We start from the raw sequence: 23,927 nt of genomic DNA on the forward strand, positions 1-23,927 counted from the left end.
TCCCTGCTGCCCAGCTGATCACTCTGGACCTTGCGCTTGCCCATCCTGAAGAGGACTTTGGAACTGGGTGTAGTAGAAATATTAACTGGGCACAACACCTTATTGAAGTCACAGTTGTTAGAGGGGGGCCCAGCCCAGCCTCCTCCGGGCTCCTCTGGGTGTGGATGAGCCCAACCTTGGCCCGGGGCTTTGCCTGGGCGCTTCCCAGCGCGCGTCCTGCACCGTGGGTCGGTGGTGCTTCTTTGTGCACGACCAACTCGCAGGGAGTGATGGGAGCTGTGATTGCCCTCCTCCGGGAGTGCTCCAGCATTGTCTGCCTGTTTCCTCATTTCGTCATCCCAAAAGACACCAAGTGGGACTGCAACTACCATTCAACAGGATTTTAAAATACAATTTATTTGAGTCTAACATGAAATCCCTACTTGCTCCCACTCAGAATGTGGCACTTATTAAATGTAATAACGCAACCTAATGTAAGTTTATGGGAGAGGTAGAAATTTCAGTATTGAAGAATGAAAAATGTAAACCCACATGGCCTACTTTTTAAATACAATGCACACTGTCCTATGAGCCTTTAGGATACACCTTAGGAGTAAGTTATGTGTATTAAAAAAGATGGTGTAGGCCCGGCAAGAGGTTTATTTTTCCAGGTTGTTATGACAGTTTACAACTTTACTACAGGCTGCAATTGCAGGCCTGTGACATGTTTAAAGTGCCACTTTAGTGGTTGGCACACTGGGTGCTGCAGGCCCACTAGCAGCAATTAATTTACATACCCTGGGTACATGTAGTGATATATACTAGACAAATATAAATTAAATGTGCCAATGAGGTGTAAGGCAATTGTACCAAATGAGGGGTTAAGGCAAAACATATAGGGGAAGACAACACCAAGGGTGCATACAACAGGCCTTTTTCTAGAGTGCCAGTATGGACTAAAAATGGTGAACTTGATTGGGGCACTAGTGATAAGCAGTGGCAAAGATAAATTCAAGCATTCCATCCATCACTTTGTGGCAATTCCTCTGAAGGCAAATAGATCATCGCTGGGCTGACAGGGATCTCTAAATATGATGGCCTTCTGTTCAGCAGGGTGACATCCTTAATGTTCTCCGCCAAAGTGATGGATAGAGTACAAACCACAAAAGGCTAAAGCAGGCCCAAAGTAACAACACATTCATTATCTGTGCAGCATTAATATGTCCCCTACGTAGCTGCCTATTTGAGGTTGATGCAATAAACCCACAACAGGAGGTATAACAACACTCGTTATTGGGTTCTCTAATATTCACTTTTTTAAATGTACTGCTTGTCAATGTAATTCTGTGAATACGAAATGTAGTCACTCTGATTAAATATGGAATAATTAGGCATACTTAGTGCCTTTTTAAGAATGTATGGAGTAATCAAATTATGTAGGCATGAGTCACTATGATTAAATATGGAATGATTAGGCCTACTTAGTGCTTTTTTAAGAATGTATGGAGAAATTAAATTATGTAGGCATGCCAATGAGACATTTAGGAAAGGGTGTAAGCTTACCTTTACCAGTAGGACTGGCAGACCCCTTTTTTAATGGTGTTGCAGGAGCTGATGGAGGTGTTGTTGCAGCTTTTGCTTCTGTACACAAAAATAAACTAGTTTAAATGGGTGAAAACCAGGTCCCTTTAATATCATGTTCACAAATGTATAGTGACAATTTAAACAAAATGTAATAAAACTAAACTCCAAAAAGGTAAAGCAATGCAATATAGAGATGCTACCTAAACAACAATGGCTACCTTAAGCAGTGTTTACTCAGATCCTATTTGTGCTCTAAACTGGAATAGGATGGGTGAATAGTTTATAAATGTTTGCTCACAAGATTTCCGGGTACCTCTTTTTGTGGTTTTCCCCCTAAATTACAGAAAATTTGCTCTCAGTTTTCACCTGTTGAGCATATTTACCCTGTCATGGCATGGTGGCTGGAAGGATCATGAGAGCTTTTTGCTAGAAACAGTCTTAGTAGCTCGATTCAATTCTAGACGGCCTGTTGCTGATTATTTCAGTGGCCAAATGAGCCTTGCTGTTTTCCCTTTAACTCTATCCACAGGGAAATTAGCTGTTTTTTGATTTTACCAGGAATTGAGTTGGGCCTTTTTGAGTGTCTTTGCAGTCCTCCTGTTACTTTGCTGGTTCGCCAGTCTTCGGACACCTGGGGGCAAATTTATGAGGCCGTTGCGCCTCTTTGCGCCGCAATTGCGTCACTTTATTTGACGCAACTGTGGCGCAAACAATGCGCCCTATTTACAACGTGACGCATCTAGGAGATGCGTCACGTTGTAAAGCACTGCGCCATAAGGAGGCGTTCCTGCGCAGGGGGGGGCCTTCCTGCGCAGGAACGCCTCCTGAAAGTGGCTGAGTGAAATCTATGAGATTTCACTCAGTCACTTTCAGGGCAATGCTGCGTCAAAACCCTGCGCTTGCTTGAAGCAGGCGTAGGTCTTGATGCAGCATTGTGCAGATGGTGTACCCCCGAGCCTTGCTGGAGCTGCATCGCGCTTGCGACGCAACTCCAGCAATGCGCCACATTTCCGGCACAGATGCGTCACACATCTGTGCCGTTTTTGCACCATGGTGCGCCGCATTATAAATGCGGTGCACCATGGGTGGCGGAGTTGTGACGCACTGTGGCGCACGTTAACTGGCGCATCCCTGGGGATGCGTCAGTTAACATAAATCTGCCCCCTGGTCCTTGGCTTTATTTGGTAGACATTGTATTCAGGATCAGAGTTGTTGTAGTCTGCTCTGAGTCCGGGGCAACATTCCACTGGGATGCCTGCAAAGGAGAGATCGCACCTGTGGTTGAGACAAGGGTTAGAATCTGGACCTGAGACTGAGCCTCACTCAGCCATGCTGTGTAAAGGAATAGATTTTGTTTGGTACAGGGGAGGTGGGATATCAACTACTGGGACTGAGCAATGACTTTGACCTCCGCTTAGAACTCCAGCAGCTTGGCCTAGAAATCAAAGAGAGCTCTGCATTGGATGGGATATCATAGACAGATGAATACTCAGAAACCTTTATGAGAAACTTGGTGGAAAAGGAGCACATTGTGCTCCCTTAATCAGTGTTGGAATTGACCATCTTTTGCGTGGTATTCCACCATATATTTCATTCACTACCCTTTTTTCTTTTGCTGAACCCGTTTTTTATGGCTTTAGGGCTCTGCATACTTTACCAGTGGTGGATTCTCCATAGGGGCCAAAAGGGCGGAGACTCCCCCTCCCCCGACAATCATCTCGCACTGCCATGATGTTTCTCAAAATATTTACAGATTTCATAGTAATGAAATTATCTCACTGATCATTTCCTTACATCTAAAAGCTACGATATCACCCTGCAAAAGAAGAGGGCTCCCAGGGCTGTACTGCACATGTGTCAGGCATGGGCTGTTACAGCCTATGCTTCACAGATGCAATACATATCTGACATGCTGCACTAGCGTAAGGCAGTGCAGCATGTCAGATAAGGGTGAATTGGGACCACCTGTACGTCATGTGCCCTTATCAGAAGCCATGATAAAGGAAAAAGGACAGCCTTCCTTCCTATCTGAGCTTCTGGTTGGGCATAAGGGTGGGAGCCTTGTTCTAGTGCCATGTGCGTGCTTTCTGAAAGCTGGGAATCATCTGCAGATGAAACTGCGTGGAGGACTACACCAGGTAAGTTGTGTGTATGACTGAGGATGTGCGTATGCTGGGTAGGTGCCGGTCTGCAAGCGTGCACCAGTGTGTGTGTTTATGTGAGCGTGTGTGTTAGTGTTTGCTTGTATGTGTCCTTAATGATGTTTTATGACATTTCATTTGATTGATAGCCCCACTGCTCTACAAAGTGACCAGCTGCCACTGTACTTTACTCCTGCTAAACCAAGGTAATGATTATTGCAAAACAATGGTTCTCATTGGTATAATCTAAAATTAATTCCAACAAAAAGACAAAATAACCTCATGCAATCAATGCAATAATTTACGAACATTCATGACCACTCGTTCTTATGACACAAAAAGAAAAACTCTAATTCACATTAAAAGTGGTCTGCCCCAAAAGTACAAAAAGTGCAGTTAAAAAAAAGCTAAAACAAAGACATTTACAACAAATATATAGTGAAAAAGTGCTTGTGTGTTTATAAAAAACTACTTTTTACAATTAGTATAGTCTATTGGCTTTGGTTGCTGAGCCAAATTTGTTTATTACTTATTAGTGTGATGGCATTTCAACCATTTAACCGTAAACAAGGGTACCATCAGGCATTGGGGTAACAAAACTTGAGAGGGCCCCCTGCAAAGTGTATGGAGGGGCTCCCTTCAAGACTTATCCTGGAGCACCCAGTCCAGGGTACCGCCTTCAGGTGTCCGCCTGGAGGTTGGGGGCCTTGGGGGCCTTTGTTACCCCACTGCCATCAGGAATTGTTAAATGAAGAGAAATCTGGCCTTCCCACATCCTATATCAGAATGGTATGGTCGAGGTAATCATAAAAGGCGTGAAGAAGGGTTCACCCTTGTGAAAAGTGAGCTGACACTCGCTCAGGGGTAATCACCGCCCCCGAGTGGGAATTGTCAACGATGAATTGTCCACAGACAGCCAGAGATAACCAACACTCGCGGTTCTAATGAATAGTAACTGTAAACAGCCAGGTGGTAATAAACTGCTGTCCAAACGTAGCAAAAATCCTCCTTGCCAATAGCAAACAGTGCAGTGATAGTCACTCTCACTGCCAGTACGAGGACCCTGGAGTATAGTGCGAGTGAGTTACAAAAACACACACTTTTCCACTCAATATTTGTTGTAATTATCTTTACTTTGTTGTGTTTTTTTCACTGGGGGCAATATCCGCAGTTTTGTACCTTTATGACAATTTGAATTACCGATAACAAAACAAAAACAAAATTGTGCTATAAGAGCAAGTGTGAGATAAAAAACAAAAATATAAATTGTATCATAAAGACAAGTGTGATGGTTATGAATCTTCATAAATGATTGCATTGATTGTATAAGGTCAGTTGACTTTTTATTGGAAATTTCTTTAAATGACAACCATTGTTTTGTAATAAACATTTATAAAAAGTTGGTATTTTTTCTTGCCTTTGCCAAATTTGCCTTTCTGTCGGGGTCACAGGACTGTTAATGGAGCTCCTGTGGTGTGATGTGTAATTCTCCCAGACAAAGGACAAAGAATGGAGATTTGAGGTTCTTCTTAACAAGATTTCTGTGGAGGAGGTGGACCCTTGTCTCGATTACACTTCAAACCGTAGCCTGTTGACTGAACCAGCCCTTCCTGACTTCGGAAGAAGCCTATCCTGTCACTGGCAGATGCAGCTGATACCTGGGCCTGTCTGCCCTTTGTTTTGTCTGACAAGCTGGAGTCAAACCCAGGAAAAAGCAAAGAACTGACCAGAAATAATTTTAGGTTTTGGCAAGGGGGTGTCCCCCACCCACAGGCTGACACTGGGTATCCAAGTGGCATCCCCTGACTTTGATCAGAACACTTATGGACTGAGAAGATTCAGAAGATGGCCTTGCCCTGCTGTCTAAAGAAGGAAGAAGGAAGACTGTACCTGCTAGCCTTGAACACAGAACTCCAGAAGTGACTCCAAGGGTCAATTGGATGACCCCCTGTTTGAGCTACAGGTATACAACAGGGTTCCAGTGTCCCTTCCTTCTTTAACCCGTTAACCGCGGCGGTAATTCCGCCGCTGTGCGGGCGTTTTCGTGCGCGGGTGGGGAGCCGTCGGCCAATGGCCGACGGCAGCACTGGGGAGGTAGTGCTGCTGTCAGCCATTGGCCGACGGCAGCAGGGAAGGGGTTAAAGATTATTAGACCCAACTAGACCTGACCTGGTCTTTTCCTCTGTGGGAGTGAGCCCTAACTACAGAATGCTGTTTTCAAGGTCCTAAAGACTTAGCTGAAATCGGAGTATACTTCTGCCTGCCTAACTGAAGGTTACACCACATCCAATGTGCAGGGTTGCAGAGTCGGGTAGTTTCTTATCAAGGGTTCATTGGATCCAATGCTGAGTGACACAGAGCCTCGCAGAGCCAGAAGGGGAACACTACAGCAGGATGAACTTGGTCCTGTATCCTGCTCACACTCCATCGGCCTAAACTGGTGACTATGTCCCAGTGTGATGCAGGTGGCAATTCACGTCTTTTGTCACTAATTTTACCTAAATGGTTAAAAGCTCATAACTCTGGTTCTACTACTTGGAGTTTTGATATGTTTACATCAGTTTATTTATTACAATATTCTCTATTTTCCTAAATTGGTTGAGAATTCTTCTTGTGTTTTGTTTTCAGTTTAATATTGCTTGAGTGCTGTATAAATACTTCACGCATTTTGTCTAAGTTAAACCTGACTACTTTTGTCCCGTACTACCAGAAAGTTAAGCACAGGTCTACTTAATGATATTTGTGTTTCACCCTGACAAGAATTGTGATTGTTCTTTGAATTGGGATCTCATCCTCTTCAACAAATAAGCCAGTTTCTTAAAATTGGTAGCCCTGGTAACAAATAACAACGGTGCTGGCCTCATAGAGGAAGCTCAAGACCTGCTTTATAATCTAAGGAAGACCGCAAGGTCAGTCTCAATGAGATCTCTCGAATTGGTCAAAGTGATGTACACTATCTCAATAAAAATAAGACAAATCATTAAGCATTTTGCTCTGCTTCCCCACAGGTTTCCAAAGAAACCTGGAATGTACCCTGTTCCTTTATGATGACAGGTATGGACAATGATGCATTTTACCTTTTTTGTAGTTTTTATACATGATTCACCAAATTGTTTTCAATCTCTTTTATGAAGTCACTGAATTTTAGGCAGTGCATCCAAGCTTTTACATTTCTGCAACAACTACCTGATGAAGAGTCTATACACCCAGGATAAATGTTTAGATACCTTATTCTGATTTATAGGAGTTTTATCATTGTACTATTCTGATCCATGAGACTCCCATTAGGGTAAATTGCATTTGCACTGAAGTAATTATGCCTGTATTTGCTTATTTCTATCTTATTTCCAAGTTTTATCATTGTACTACACTGATTCATGAGGGTTTTTAACGTTTAATTGCATTTGTGCTGAAGAAATCATGTTTGTATGTTTGCTGAAAAAAGTAATCTGAGTCTTAATCTGAAGATACAGAATTCACAGTTAGTCAGGATCCAGTAACAGTTTCCTGAAAACAAGATCCTCTCTGGAGTAAGGTAAATCCTTACATACCTGCTCAGCAAGGTTATTTTTAGGTCTCTAATACAAAGCATAGTAGGCTAAACAAGTATTGTGTGGGAAAGGGGACTAATTGTGAGATTCTGTAACTAGCAAGCACCATCACAGGAGAGACTAGTGCGCTATAACCTTTGGTACAACCTGTTGGACCTGACAGCCTTAAGGTTATATTCCTCGTAACATTTTGCCCACCTCCTTCATTTTTCTGACCTTGTTTTATGCTGGTATTAGGACTCTGTGTACTTTACCACTACTATCCGGTGCTTGCCGCGGCCGCTGCAGGTAGGAGCGGTGGGGCAGTAGGGCCATGTGAGGGGGGATTTTGAGAGACGACCACGAGGGCAAATTAAATAAAAAGCTCATTTCCCCTTGTGGTCATCTCTCGAAATCCCCCCTCGCATGGCCCCAACGCTCTTACCTGCATCGACCATGGCTGCAGTGCTAAGGTGCTTGTGCTCGCTAACCTAAACATGGTAATACGAGTCCATCCCCAGTTGTCATATTTATTTTACTTATAAGTCCCTTGTAAGTTGGTACTCCCTGGGTCCAGGGCCTTTAATTTAAATGCTACTAGTGGGCCTCCAGAACTAAGTAGCTCATTAACCATGCCTCAGGCCTGCCATTGCAGAGTCTATATGTGCAGTTTACACTGCTACGTGGACTTGGCAAAATAAACTTTTTGCCAGGCTTAAATCTTGTCTTTTTATACATATCTCACACCCTAAGGTATGCCCTGGACTACCCAGAGGACAAGGTGCCATGTATTTTAATGGCAGGACAGGTACATTTAAGTTTTAAATGTCCTGGTAGAGAAAAACTCTTAAGGTTGGTTTTCACTACAACACGGGCTATCTCTCCAATAGGATAACATTGGGATTAATTTATTACGCTTTTATGCATCATTTCCAGTTGGTAAGAGATAACCCTCCACTGTGAAATTCAAGAAAGAAAGTACGCTGGGATGATGATATATCCAAAAGGTAGATGTATTCTTCAGTTCAATCAGGACAGGAACATTAGATGGTAAGATAGTTGTTGTAGTATCAGCCCCACTGGGAGCAGCATCCTAGCTGCTCATCCCACATACACCAACTGACAATTCACTCACCCTTACACACAGGAACCCTCTGTGACATCACTCACACAATGGCTGAGCAGCAGGGCACAACATACGGAGAAAGGACTAAACATAAATGAGAGCAGGATGCCACACACCTTCCTCCCCGAATGAGAGAATAACAGGCAAAGAAGCATGTGGAAGGGAGATGAGAAAAAATATTTAAAAAGAGAGGAAATGCAGGACGAAAACACACACCCTATCAGCAATAGAAATAGGTGTGCAGGAATGAATACAACACATACACACACACACACCCCCTTTCAACAATAGAAATAGGTGTGCAGTACAGAATGCAACACAAAAGTCTCAAAGGATTGTAGAAACGAAGAAACACACACCACACACACACAAGAAAGAAAAATAACATGGCAAATGAGTTTGAGCCCACAAAAGTGTCCCAACACCCAGAACATTAGGAAGGAATTCCGGATCAAACAGCCTATCAGAAATTGCAAATGTTGATCAACAGTGCCCCCTCATGTGGTTTGAGCATTCAAGAACAGTAGAACAAACCACCATTCAGAAAAGGTTTGAACGTAGAAAATCTGTCCACCGCCTGAAAAACACAGGCAAATTAGAAGGTCGCAAAATGCCCCAGCATCAGTAGTAAGAGCTCCAACATCACACTCACCACCAGTCAATGTAAGAAAAGGTTCAGCACAACAACATGCTCATAAGCTGAATTCATGCAAGACTAGGGGGGGCATTAGGATGACGGGCGGACTTTGTCCGCCCGCTGTCGGTATGTGGGACCGCCCGCCATAAGGGCGGGGGTCCCCTGGGGGGTATTAGGATGTGTCCGCCACAGTGGCGGGCACATCCTGTATTTTTAGCATTGTGGCGGGCGGTGCTCTCTGCACCGTCGGCCACAATGCTAAAAATGCATATCAGCATTTGCATTTACAGGTCAAATTAAGTTACACAATCATTAATCACCCCTAGTTTGGGGTGATTAATGATTGTGTAACTGAATTTGAGCTTCAACTCGAGCACCTGCTTTACTTTATCTATTAGAGCTTCCTGTTGAAGCTGACTTTTGTAACTATTTTGAATGGCTATGGCAGCTTGTCGGCGCCATTCTAAAAGAGTTACAAAAGTCAGCTTCAACTTTTGACCCAATCCGTTCCGCTCGCGGACTTTGCGGAAAATTCACGAATCTCGCGGATTGCGAATTTACCGATAATCCGCAAAATCCGCGAGCGGAACGGATTTTCCGCCCATGCTTACTTTTATTAAAAAGAATACTTTTTTCCAGAATTTGCTGGAGACCTCACAATCATAAGAGCATGTATGGTACCTTTACACCCATTTCCTAATTCAAAACTGCTATGAACAATCCTTGTGAACTTTGCTGACTACCGCATTAAAGAGCAGATACTATCCAAAGCTATCCAGAAGAAACAATTTATGATTAGTGAAGCATCCAGCTGTCGGATATTTATGGACATGTCAACAACCGCTGCACGCATGCAAATGGAGTTTGTCAATTCAATTCAATTCAATTATTAAGCTTTATTCGATTTAAAAAATATAAATCATAAAAGCATACAGATTATTAAAAACAGTCACAAAAATTACATCTCGCTAAAAATAATTATTTACAGTTAAAAAGAAACAGTTTTTTACAAAGTTTAACATCAAATCAGTTAGGGGCTTCCCCTGTCTAAATTAATGTATTCGGGGCAAGTAAAAATGGGTTGAAGACGGCATTTTATAACCATATTGTACATATACATTTCTGACCCTCTGATGGTTACTCTCTACTATTGGTCTTGATGGGGTGTTATAACACGCCCTAGGGTAAAAGTCATGTAATTGCCATGTGGATATAGGGCCATCTCCCAGTTGGGGCTGCCAGGATTGTAGATAGGGGACAACATTTTCATTTCTAAATCTTACCAGGACAAGGTCCCCTTTAATGTCCTTAGGGAGCGGTCCCAACCAACCCACCCTTCTGACGCTTACTATCGAGCCATCAATATTAGGTGGCAAGGGTCTATTTTTCGTTAGCCAAAAGGTGACTTTATTTCTTAAGTCGTGCTGTCTCTCAGGTATTCCTTTCTTAAGTACTGGGACGCCTGAGAGAACACATACAAAAGGGGCGGCTATAGGGGGTAAATTTATGTGGTCACTTCTGCCGGAGTTGATACCTTTTCAGTCGGCTATGACAGTGTGAGGAATTGGGGCTAATGTCGACCTTACTTTGGGGCTGAGCCTCTGGGTTGTAGTAGTTATAACGGATCGACTATCTGCATTTTGATTTTTCCGATTTGCCCTATGTTCAGCCATTGTTTTATTCCCACAGTTATTGCTTTGAGTAGCCGATTTGTGTGCCACAGTGGCAGGTAGAACGGGTTCCTGTCTGGATTCTGCCACGTTCTTTATTAGTAATGCACTGGGACTAATCTTCGTCTCAATCTCACTAAGCTTTTCTCCCAGACTATTTATTCTTACTATCAGTGGGGATATAATAGAAGTAACAAGCCGTTTTATGAGGTCCAATAAAATTGCCTGGGAGGTAGGAGCAGGAGAATCTAAACTATTCTGTCTCTTAGCCGTTGACGGGGTAGGTGTAGTCGTTGCTAGGGAGCTTGGACACAGTTTTCGCTGTTTGGCTCCATCCCCCAAGCGTATAGTCCCGTGTCGCTTCCTTTTGGCGGGTGGGATATGAAGGGCTCTGCATGATTACTGTTAACTTTTACAGACGGAGATGGGGAAAGAGCATCTGATGTGTTACAGTCTATCAATGTTGGCGTAGTGGGCTGGGCATTTGGGGTTACTGAGGGGCTAACCAGGGCATGGAGTGTCTCGGTTACATAGTCTACAGCACCATACTGGGTCTTACAAAGGGCATTCAGTTCGTCAAGCAAGGTGGATCCGTATACTACATCAGCAGTCTGTGTTGCGGGGAGATTGCATAACACGTTATCTGTGGGCAAGCGTTGCTCTAATCTGTCTAATTCATGAGTGATAGTTGAGGTTACCCTTTCTAGATAACAATCCATGGGCCCAGTGACCTCGCTCCTCTGCATACCACAGCTCTTAGAAGGCAGCTTAGGTGACATGTTGGTAGTAGATCCACAGGACAGTCTTTAAATGCAATTAACAAATAGATGGCGAGGGCTTTAAAATGACCAAGTGACACCTTTTACCCTACAGTCGAAAAACCAAGGGGACAGGCCCGGTCCGGTCTCCTCTGGCCTCTGAGGGCCACAGAGGGCCCGCCCTTTGCCCTGGCTTAGCCCGGCGAGGGAGGGCTGACGGAAGTTTAAAGCGCCTCCTGGCGCTACGATTCCTCATGTGGTTCACTGGGTTGCTGGGGCTTGTAGTTTCCCTGTCCTGCACTCACGCAAAGGCCAGCGCTTCCCCAGATGGTAGTGGGAGCGGGCAGCGTGAGGCAGGCAGGCGGCAGGCAGGCGGCAGTCCCCGTGGGTCTAAGGGGTCAGCAGTCCTCCACCCGGGCTCCCGACGGCAGCAGCAGGCAAGTTCCCGAATGCTCCCCCCGCTCTGCAGGGCTGACGGAAGTTTAAAGTGCCTCCTGGCGCTACGATTCCTCACGTGGTTCACTGGGTTGCTGGGGCTTGTAGTTTCCCTGTCCTGCACTCACGCAAAGGCCAGCGCTTCCCCAGATGGTAGTGGGAGCGGGCAGCGTGGGGCAGGCAGGCGGTAGGCAGGCGGCAATCCCCGTGGGTCTAAGGGGTCAGCAGTCCTCCACCTGGGCTCCCGACGGCAGCAGCAGGCAAGTTCCCGAGTTTGTCAAATTAATGTATCTTTTTAAGGCCCAAGTCCTACAGGCTGCAATAGCACATCAGTTAAGGGTGCTAGTGAGGGGCAAGTTTCATATGTTTGCGAATATAGAGGAAGCTCAGGACCTGCTGCAAGTGATCTCCACTGCAAAATAAAACATTATTTCTAACTATAGTATACTAATATGATTGGGGGACGGGAGGGCAGATCACTCAGGTTGCAGTGTCATGGTACCCAGTAGGGGCGCTAAGCTGGGGAGGGAGGAGAATGAATGAATGAATGAATGAATGAAAATATTTATAAAGCGCACTGCTGCCGAGGCGTCCTGGCGCTATAGATAATGAACAGACCACGGTGCAGTCAAGAGTTACTGTTGAGTAAAAAGCCAGGTTTTAATTTCTCTCCGGAACACCCTTCTGTTCCTTTCCTTTCTCAAATTAATAGGAACTGAGTTCTATAATTTAGACGTGAGAAAGGAGAAACGTTTCCCTCGCCATCTTACTTTCTTTATCTTGGGAAGTTTGACCAGCCCACAGGTGGCCGATCTTAAGTCACACGCAGGTATGTACTGGGAAAACAAAGATTGCCCATCCTCTGCCACACCACCAAAAAGGGCTTTGGGAGCCAGACAGTGTGATTTGAACTCAATGCGTCTTCGTACCGGGAGCCAGTGAAGTTGTTTTAAGGCGAGTGAAGTAGGATGGAATTTAGGTAGATTAAGTAAGACACTGGCCGCCGCATTTTGAATTGATTGTAATTTGGCCAGTTGTCTTACACCGGTTCACAAGTACAGAGCATTGCCATAATCAATTCTCGAAAGAATTGTGGCAATTATCACAGTTTTCCTCAAATTAAGAGGAATAAACGGAAGGATCTTTTTCAGGTGTTTAAGCATAAAAAAGCAGGCTGATGACAGTTGATTAATCTGTGCATCCCAGTCCAGCTGTTTATCAAACATAAAGCCAAGATTTCTGGCCTTGGTTACTGACACTGGGCAAGCCCTGAGAAGGGTATTGAAGGCAATTTCCCATCTCCTGGAGAAGGGAGGGGGTTGGGGGGTACAGGGGCACGGGGGTGTGGGTGCCAAGTGACACCTTAAATTCAAAGGAACAATCTCAGGGACAGCACTTAAACTTTGCATAATTACGGTCACTGTAAATGGTGTATTGAACAAGCAAAGTATGGTGGGTTAATAGGTTTTCTTCTTTTTTGTCACAAGTTCTTTTTCTTCAGGCAATCCCCCTTAAAACACATACTCCAAAGCTAGTTATTCCTATTGTTTTTTCAAAGTGTATTTTGCCTCTGCTGGGATGGAAATAAGGGGTGTCGCTATCTATTTTATCAAAGGGATAGATTGTGAGTGTATCCAAGTCCAGAGAAATCATCATGGTTGATTGTTATGGGTCACTTCCAGCATAAATGGTAGAGTTCTTAATTTTTTTAACCATTATGCACCAATCACAGATGACCCCACAACTATTATAAAGATCAATGATTTACTTAGAGGGACTATGGACCCTATTATCCTGGGGTGGGGGGGTTAATTATATCTAAAATATGCCAAAGGACACTTTGAATACAAATAAAAAACAACAGAAGCCTAAGACTAAAAAGGTAATAGATGCAATAAAGCAAGATTATCAGTTAATCGATCTATGGCTTAAAGCTGCCATTCCTGTCACTATATGTCATCATCTTGCATCAACTTTTTCCTTATTTCTCGCTCCTTGAACTGTTTCAGTTTGAAACTATGGGATAATTTATTCTCAGATCACTCGCTAGCTACACTGGAAATAGATAGATGAAGAAGGAGGACAAGGTCCAGGTGGCATATGGATCGACTCCTTCTTTCAAACCAGCAATGGGTAACCAGTACAGGAAAATGGATAAAATAATTTTTTCAGGACATCAAGGGAACAGCTACTCTTTTTTCAGTCTGGGGGGCTTTTAAGGCCACAGTACGTGGTCAGATGGTGGCATTTATGGCTGCACAATTAACATCCGAAAAACACACATAGCCGAACTCCGGCTGACAGTCAACACTGCTTTGTCGAGGAAGAATGCCTTGTTAGGGGGAAAAGATTTAGCCAAGAAGTAGCTCAACACAGGAAAAACCAGAGCTAAGAGAGTTTTTTATCTTAAAAGAAATAAATAGTTTATGAACATTTCAGCAGCGAGTCTACGCGGAAAGTCAAATGGTAGGCAAACTCTTAGCCTGGTCGACCAAGCTAAAACAGGAAGCATCACTAATTAATGAGTTGCAGTAGCCAGGGTCAAGGGCCTTGGTGACCGAAAAGGACAAGATTGCTCAAATCTTTTTAGATCATTATAATGAGTTATATGCAACTAAATACATGGTTTTATAATAAGCAATAAAGCAATACGGCAATATTTTGATGTTATAAGCCTCCCAAATCTATCAAACAGGCAGGTAGAAGAGATGCAATGTGATATTTCTGCAGTCAAAATTCAGCAAGCCTTTGTCACAATGCATGGAGGGAAGACCTGTGGTACCGATGGGCTGCCAACAGAACTTTATAAAGTGTTTGCCGATGAGTTAACCCCTTTTATGGTCGAGCTTTTCAATGATGTTAAAGCAGGTGGCTCAGTCCTATCAATTTTGAAAGAATCCAGCATTGTACGTTTTGTAAAAAAGGGGGAGATCCCCAGGGAGATCAACTCATGTAGATTTTAATGAAAGTCTGGGCGTATTGTTTTACTCCAGCTGCACAAAAAGTGATCCATAAGGACCAGACAGGGTTTGTGGATGGGAGGTTAAAGCCATCCAACACTGGGTTTTTAGTCCATGCACTTGATTTATTTAATACTAATAGAACAAAAGCACTGATAATGATGGTCAATGCAAAGAAAGCATTCGACTTGGTGAATTGGGGCACCTTTTTTATGGTCTTGGAAGGGTTGGAATTCCTCCCCAGGTTATTCACATGCTCCGGAATATTTATCAAGGGGCGGAGGCACAGGTCTTTATTAATTCTAACCTGGCCAGGACAGTTAATATAAACCGGGGAACCAGGCAAGCTTGTCCCCTGTCCCCGTGCTGTTTACTTCGTTTATCAAAACCTTGGCTATCAGGATCTGAAATAATGTAGGGATAAAAACACCAATATCAGGAATGTCGAAATTGAAGCTATTTGCAGATGACATTATCCTATTCCTTAGACCGGAAAGATAGAACATCGAAACGTCATTGGCAGAATTTGCACAGTTTGAATTAATTGAAGGGTATACGAATCACAAGACTGACATTTTGATAATCATTACTTCTACTGATTTTCTCCCAGACAATTTTAAATGGCAAGCCCTTTCTCCTGACCAGATCTGATATTTAGGGGTATACGTTACCAACCAGTAAGCTGAAATGTATAAATAGAATGATGAAGCCATGCATAAAAAAAGTTTAAAATGTACAGGATAAATGGTCACTACTTCCTCTTACACTGATCGGTCATGTTGTTCTTCTTAAATTGTCGATTTTACCTTTATTAATTTTTCCATTCACAAATGTGCCCATCAAAATGAATATGGTATATTGAAAAGAGCAGGAACAAATTTGTCGAAATTTGTCGAAAGTTTATCTGGAACAAAAAGTCTTTGAGGGTAAAATTGCCTGTGATTCAACTAGATATCAATCAGGAAGGGCTTGCACTTCCCCAAGTATGTGCATACTACAAAGCAGCTTTTCTAGATATACTAGTGTGTTTAATTGATTGCAAGGGATCTGGTGATAATTTATTTTTTGATAAGAGGGTTCTGCACCCGGATCACAGATTCCGGTCTTTATAAAAACAGCTAAATTACCCAAAAAACCTAGGGACAAGACATTGCAGGCATATTCCACCAGATTCCAGGCATTCTACTCCATGAAAGCTCATTCCACTTGCAGCTTACAGAACGTAAAAGCCTGGGCCTCCAAATCCAGGATAGTCATTTAAGGTTTTGGAAAGCCAATGGTTTTAAAGAGCTGGGTCATTTTATAGTCGGCGGGAGATGCATTACTTGGCAAGAGGTCCAAGCAAGATGTTTTGATCGGAGCAACCTTTTTTTGGGGGTACCTCAATATTTCACATTTCTGCTTTCCATCTAGTGCAGATCCCACACCGGTTATGGCTGCTCTCTTCAGAGCAAAGTTAAGGGGGTTGGGGAATTGGTATTGCCTTCTACGGACCCAAGGGGATTCCATGGTGGTTAATACATTTCTTGAAAAGGTGACTCAGGAAACGCAATGTACTTTCTCAGATATGGAGTGGCAAACCATCTCGCAACTGAGTAGCAAGGCTTTAAGAGCTGCAAATTTCAAAATAATTGCTTTTTTGTCATGCTGGATGGTGTACTGTACCCCGAAACTACTCCAAGGGATGCCTCCAGAAATTGAGAATAGATGCCTTCGCTGTCAGTTGGCAGGTGAGGGAGGTTGGCTTCATATTTTCTTCACATGTCTGATGTTTTGCCGCTCTCAGCCTTGGATTACAGAAATGATTGGATCCGGAGCCAATAGCGCTTTTTGACCTCAGCAGCCAGAGACTAACCTAAGCAATGTCCAGAGGGGAGGAGACATTTGTTGTGATTGTTTCTTTAGTGGTGCCCTCTCTGATTCTCTAGAACTGGACGACTATCAAAGTATCAGCCTATTTAGAATGGCATGATAAAATGATTTGAATAAGAAACTTCGAAGAAGCCTATGCTAAAAGATTTGATGCTATTAAAAGATACACCATTGTATGGAAATATATTGAACAGACGGAAAATCGGCAAATGTAAGGGGAAAAAATAAGTAAAATAGTAATACCAGTTACATTTTTAGTATAATTGCACTAGGTTTTGGGTACACAATTTAATTTATTGGATTTGAAAGCAATGCACTTCATTAAATTGTATTTTATGGTGTTAGCAATGTGTAGTATGGCATAAGCTGATTAGTTAAACAAAAGCACCGTTTGGGATTTGAACACACTGCACTTTATTAAATTGAATTCGAAGATGCACTATTAATGTTTGATTTTGAATATAGATAATGAATTTGCACGTTGCACTTTATGAATGGAAGTCATTGAGAATATAATATTTTTCTGTTAAGTCATTTTAAATATCTATGGCAATGTTGTTGATTTATGAAATTTATTTTTGTATAATGGACTACCATTTAAATCTATGTTTCTGCTCAATAAAAAAATATTTTAAAAAAGGTAAAACTTCAGCTGGACTAATCTGGGACTGTATCTGACTCATGCTCCATCGCAGTTGGCCTTAACCTTTGGATTTGACCCAGTCCAGCGCAACCAGACATTCCCAGTTGGCACATTATGCTTTTATGCGATATTCCTTCAGTTTATACTTTAAAAATATTTCATTCCAGTTCTACTTATTGGATTTGTTTTGTTACCGTTTTATTTTATTTAATAAATTAAGTTTTTTTTATCTAACCTGGTGTGGAATCTTTTGTGTCATGTTTACACTGTTTTACTATTTGAAGCATAGTACAATTACTTTACATATTGCCTCTAAAGTTATTCCTGAATGCTCGTTGCCAAGCTACTGCAGTTAATATAGAGTTTGCTTGCGCCTTACCCTGACTAGTCAGGTTAACCTTATCGCCTGCCTGTTTGCTGCAGCCCGCTGTGCCCACCACAATACCACATACTGTGCCAGAGAGAGGGGGGAAGGACTGCAGCTCCCGGCACCACCGAGCAGCATGCACACCACTGTGTCACGCTTTTGCACCTGGAGGCACCTTATCACCAGCCAGGGCTCCCACAGTGCGGGAGCCCATTACCCTTCTCGCCTGCCTATTTGCTGCATCCCGCTGAGCCCACCGCAATACCGCATACTGTGCCAGAGAGTGAGGAGAAGGACTACAGCTCCCCGCAGCACTGAGTGGCACGGCACGCACGCTGCCGGTGCCATGCTTTCGCGCCTGGAGGCACCTTATCACCGGCCAGGGCTCCCGCAGCGCAAGACGCACGTGGGCGGGCCCGGACTGCGCCCGGGCAAAGCCCAGACCAAGGGTAGGTCTGTCTGCACCCGTCTGAGACCAGACGAGGCCTGGCTGGGCCTGCGCTCCTAGTCCTTTACTGGAACTTCCTTCAAAACAAAGCCCAGCTGTTTCAATGAACCTTGTCCTTGTTCTGCTGTGGATTTGCCTCTGAGATACCCACAAAGGTTGAGGAGTTAGGACGAAGTTGTTTATTGCCCCCAGTTTATATTTGCTCTGGTTCTATTTACGTTGATTTTAGGGGAACTTGGGTGTAGATTGTTTGTTTCACGTCCTGGGTATCCCAGCAAGACATTATTTTACACCTAATTTGGCTTGGTCTTTATATTTATGGTGTAACATTGGAGTCATCTCTTGCAAACTGTAATGCTCTACCCCACTAACTTTAAAACATTACTAACTTTACTAACTGGACAATGGTTCGGCGCAAGGCAACAATTACACCTGCAAGGACTAAGACTGGTACCACAGCTTAAGTGTCTACCATGGACTCCTTCCTTCAACGTGCGGCAGCGGTGATAGGCAAGGAGATAGAGCTGGTTAATAGACGCCTTTCTAGGGCACCACCATTGCCTCTTATCCTTTGCATGTCGAAACACGTGTCCCTGATTGGGGGTGATGATGAATTTATGAAATTGTCTAATGACATCAGGTTTCACAAGGGGTTGACAGTAACATCGTCCACTTTTTAGAGGACCTTCATAGGGCAACAAAGGTCAATGTTAGATTTTAACAGGACCTTCGCGTGTCATGGAACTCTGATGTAAAGAGGGGAGTATGCCAAGGATGTACCCTGGCCCCTTTCTTGTTTAACCTCTATATCAACGACTTAGATAAAGCCCTATTATCAACTGGGGTATGGGACTATCCGTATGCAGACTAACAAGGGCTCCCTGTTTTACTTTATGCAGATGATTCAGTTCTTATTTCAAGGACTGCTAGGGGGCTTTAAACCCTGCTTGACGCTTTTTCCGACTTTATGTCGGACCGAGATTTATCCATCAACAACTCTAAATCCTATGTCATTCAGGTAGGGACACTCTCAAAATATTTTTTTCAATTTAGGGTAGGTCCTGCCAAGGTACCCTGCACCAATGTCTTTTCATATCTTGGTGAAATACTGGATGCTCAAATAAAATGGGGCCCCCTAAAACAAAGAAAAAATGGGATTTGGTGCAGGTGAGCGCAGCCACTTTCAACTTTGCCTCTAAATTAGGAAACAGACCTATTGTCGCCCTGTTGAAAGACTATCAAGCCAAGAGTGAAGCTCTAGCCTCTTATGGGGGCGAAACATGGGGACACGCCTCCACAGACGTTTTACAGGCGGTTGAGAACACGTTTTTGAAGCGCCTGCTTGATGTTTCTAGTGGTTTGTCTAACTCGGTGGTACATGAGGCACTGGGGGTGCCGTACTTAAGCGATACCCTGGCATTTCACCCCCTTATGTTCTGACTAAACAGTTGGTTGAACAAGGGATTGATGCTGAGCCAGCTGATTTTAAATGAGTGTATGTCCCTCTGCAATGCCCTCAGCATACCTTGGCTCAGATACATTAGGAGCAGTTTTGAAACGTTAGAACGAGCCGATTTATATACCCATCCTGAATTAATACCCAAAAAAGATGTGGGGATAACAAGGAATCCTTCAACAGTCTAAGGAGACTGGAAAGGGAAGAGCTGGAATTGTGGAAATATAGCGTTCGCAAATTTTTAATGCTAAAGACAATGCCACTAGCCAAGCCTTATCTTTTGGGGGTTTTATCCGTTTATGAGTGTTTTTATTGACCAGGTTTTGCCTGGATCTTTTTTACCTCCTGCTTGCCATACCCAGAGGTTGCAGTAGCTGCCAGTTCTAAGCACCCTGTGGCTGTGATGAAGAGTCTCCACAGGATCTGCTACACTTCATACTTTTTTGTAAACTTTATGAGGCTCCCCGGAAGCATTTTTTTGTCTCAATTTTAAAGAAGATGAATTTTAGGCAGGCTCGTCCAGCTCTCCTGCACCTACAACTGCTGAAGGATGAATGTATCTTCTTTGTTGTTGGCTATCTGAAATCTGTGAAGTCTAGGGCCTGACTAGACTAACATTTTAAAAGGACCAGGTTTTTAGATCATATGATTTTTTGGGACAGGGTACATTTACTAGTGAGTGTTGATCAAAGGCAGAGTTTACCTGTATCTGAACTTTGCAATTTAATGCTATAGATTGCCATGGGACTGCTGTGCAATATATTTTAACTATGATTATCTAGGTTTGTTATTTTAAGGAATTATGTCTTTTTATGTAACTCGGATCTATTATTTGACTTGACTTGACTAGGATTGTGGTTACTGCCTCACCAGGGCATATTCCACAGTCAGTGTGTGAAAAGGAAAATACAATTGATGATATAACTAGGGAAAAGAACAGTATGTAAAGCACAACAACCAATTAAAAATTACAAATCCGATTTATTAATGAAATTACATTATCATTTTAAAAAACAATCAATACAATGTTTCTATAAAAATACACAAAATAATGTATAAAAGAAATGTTTGTGACACAATTATACAAGGAAACATATAAAAAACATTGGTGGCAAACAATAAAAAGTATCGACGCGCGTTTCGGCGTTAACAAAACGCCTTCATCAGGAGCCACATTCAATCTAATGAACACAAGATAGGTGTTCTCTATTAGTTCTGGAATCAGTCCGACATCTGTTTTCTTGGCGGAACTCTATCTCGCCTGGCTAGAAGTATTTGTCGTTTCTGTTAAAAAGTATGTTGTATTATCGGTGTACAAGCGATCACAACCCAGGAATCCTGTATAGTACCGGTGTGGTTTTAACGTGCGAAAATGAAAGGAAGGCGAGCCGTGGCTTCAACCTGTCAAGAGCCAAGAAAGCCACAGTCTGTAGTCTTTTTCTGGCGCCTCGCAGCCGTTGGTGTGCGTATGTTTGTTCCGAAAATAGAAAAAGTGCGAGCCGTAGCTTCAACCTGTCAGACGCCAAGAATGCTTCCGTCTTTTTTAGTCTTTAACGGCGTCTCGCAGCCGTTGGCATGCACGTGCTTATTCCGAGAAAGGGTAGAATCCGGGCCGTGACTTCAACCTGCGGGCGCCGCGTTTGAAACTTCGATCGGCGTCCCGCAGCCGTTGGAAAAGGATGGTTATTCCACAGTCAACCAGGAACCCAAGTTCTAACAGACCCTCCTCTTATCTCCTCTGGCAGATACCCCAAAAAATATTTCTGCTGGAGAATGTGGAGCTTTAGAGACAGTAGGTTCTAACGGTGGATACAACTCAGTTACTTAGTGTTAAGATTGTGGCTGAACTGGTTGAACCTGACTGCAGGTCAGATATAAAATAAGCCTCAAGCAAAGCAGCATTTCAGTCATGTAATATGGACATTTGTTTCAATACTGAATAGTTCATGCCTAGCTCCAGCTTTTATTACTATACTGCAATTTTTAATTCTGCCACGACACGGTGCAAAGCTCTCACGACACAGACATTTTCAATAATGTTTTTTTTTTCCTATAGTCATTGATGCTTATGACTGCCACCTTCAGCTCAAATATAAATTGTCACAGCCCCCAAAGTGACGTTGGTGTCCACTGGCAATCAACAGCTCAAATTAAGTACCAGTAATGCTTCCTCCTTTAATGGAGAGCCTTGGGAGGAAAAGGTGCGGTGCAGTGGCATAGCAAATACACCATTCACATGTCTCTCCAGAGTGGAGCGTTTGCTCAAAATATTACAGAGCCCACTATCGCTTCCACATGGAGTAGCATCATTTTGGCTCCATCCTTTTACCTTTTACTACGCTATATTATATATATATATATATATATATATATATATATATATATATATATATATATATATATATATATATATATATATATATATATATATATATATATATATATATATATATCCTACTGGCGGTCGTTGTAGTTAGGATCAAAGTTTTCATCGAAAAAGCATTTTTTGTTTGCCAATAACTTTTGCGCCGCTTGATGAATCTCCAAAGAATCTTCACAAAACTTCGCGTTTTTGGTTCCGCTGCAGTGTTGGATGATACGTCAAGTGGGGGCAGAAAAAAAGGGGGTCCCAAAAAGCATCTTCCCCATGTTATGTCTATGGGGATTTTTTTTTAACACAACCACAGCCTCCCGCTGCTCCCCGTGGACCACCACCTCCCTGGTACACTTAAGTATAGTAATGTGGGAGGGCTCACCAAACTCCCCCACTTCCCCAGTGGGGGAGTTCCACCTCCACCTCTCAGGGGCACACTAAATGCTTTAATCAAAATGTTGGGGAGGTCCTACAGCCTTTCCTGCTTCCCGGGGTCTGGCACCTCCCCGGAGCACTTAATAGAAATGTGAGAGGGCCTCTCCCAGTCCCCCATGGCACCAGAGACCACCACCTTCCCAGGGCAAATACATTATCTAAAAAAACAATGCAGGGTAGGCACATCACCTGTGACTGTAACTTCCCCAGGGGACAAACACATTAATTAAGGGGGTCTGTTGCGGACCCCCAGCCCTGGGAACACTGCCTCCAAGGGGCTGTATAAAAGAAAGGAGGGCAGCCCCCCTTCTGGAGCCCTAGATAGCCCTGGTGAACAACACCCTCCAGGGCTGGTTCCAGCATTGTCCTGGGGTGCCCACCCGCGAGACATTGCAGTGTGCTATGGCTTGGTATGAGCACCACTCCTAAGCCACAGCAAACCTGGCTTGCTTTCAGCAAACAAGAGCAAAACATGCTCTTGCTCGCTGAAAGCAGAGCATGTCTGTTTCCTTGTCCACTGTCTTGAGAGCAATGAAACAGACAAATTGCTTTCAGATCCAGGGAGCTGCATGTTAGCAGCTCCCTGGGCTTCAAAACAATGCCAGCTTCTGCAGGAGGTGAGGAGCTGGCACAGGCTGCGGGGCCTTCAGGCTCTTCTTGCAGTGTCCAAAGTTTCAAAAGTGGATGCCCTGGGTGGCACCAGGACACCCACAGTACAGGCGGGCCCCATGGGATGGAGTCCACGGGGCCAAAATCAGCTTGGAAGCAGAGACTGGAATATGGGAGTAGTGTTCAAGGCACCAAGGTCTTTCCTGGGACCTGGAAAAGTACTTTGATGAGTCTGAGGTCATGTTTCTTGAATGTTCTTTGTGTATTTTAATAAGGGAAGCCACCTTGGGTTTGGTCAGATGTCCTTTAGACTTAGAGTAGTACAGACCTCTCTTGTCATCCCTGGATGTGTGATTTCAAGCTATACATGACTCATTTCCTATAGAACCTCTACAAAGGTTCTGATGCTGACACCTTACTTGCTTCTTTGATTCAATATGGTTTCCCCTATCCTTAGTTTGGTGCAGGGTTTAGTAGATGTTGTGAATCTTTTCCATGTATGGGGAGAAGGATCTAAACCATTGTTAGTCATCAAATCCTATTCCTTATTTTCTGCATAGCTGCCACACAAATTCTTATATGCTTCTTGCTGTTGAGACCACTATTGAATGCCACTTTGGTCTTCCTTTGACAATCTTGTATTTTTATAGTATGTTCTTGAGATTCATTTATATTAGTCTGACTCTGAGTTTGTAATGAATCATTTAGCTTAAAGTTACTGACTCAGACTTTTATGGTGTGGTCATAATGGTCACATTGTACCTTAAGATTTACATAGTTGTTAACCCCTTTTCCGCTCTTGCTACTAAAAAGGTTTATTGACCAGAGTTGAATTAGAAGAAATGGCCCAGAGCATTCTCAGATGGTTGCATACCCAGGATGGTTTGTATCTGACGTAAAGGG

General features: G+C 43.3%; 1 protein-coding gene across 50 annotated transcripts in view; it reads right to left on the minus strand.

Annotated features, from left to right (window-relative positions):
• LOC147708230 (uncharacterized) overlaps positions 1-23,927 on the minus strand; it is a 2,035,583-nt gene that overhangs the window by 1,187,017 nt on the left and 824,639 nt on the right. For all 50 annotated transcript variants that reach the window (XM_086926979.1, XM_086926974.1, XM_086926953.1 and 47 more), the window contains one exon: positions 1,543-1,620. In XM_086926979.1, coding sequence (XP_086783105.1) covers positions 1,543-1,620 — 78 coding nt within the window. The remainder of the gene's footprint in view (positions 1-1,542; positions 1,621-23,927) is intronic.

This window comes from Lissotriton vulgaris, chromosome 6 (assembly GCF_964263255.1).
Source record: "Lissotriton vulgaris chromosome 6, aLisVul1.2, whole genome shotgun sequence".
Taxonomy (NCBI): domain Eukaryota; kingdom Metazoa; phylum Chordata; class Amphibia; order Caudata; family Salamandridae; genus Lissotriton; species Lissotriton vulgaris.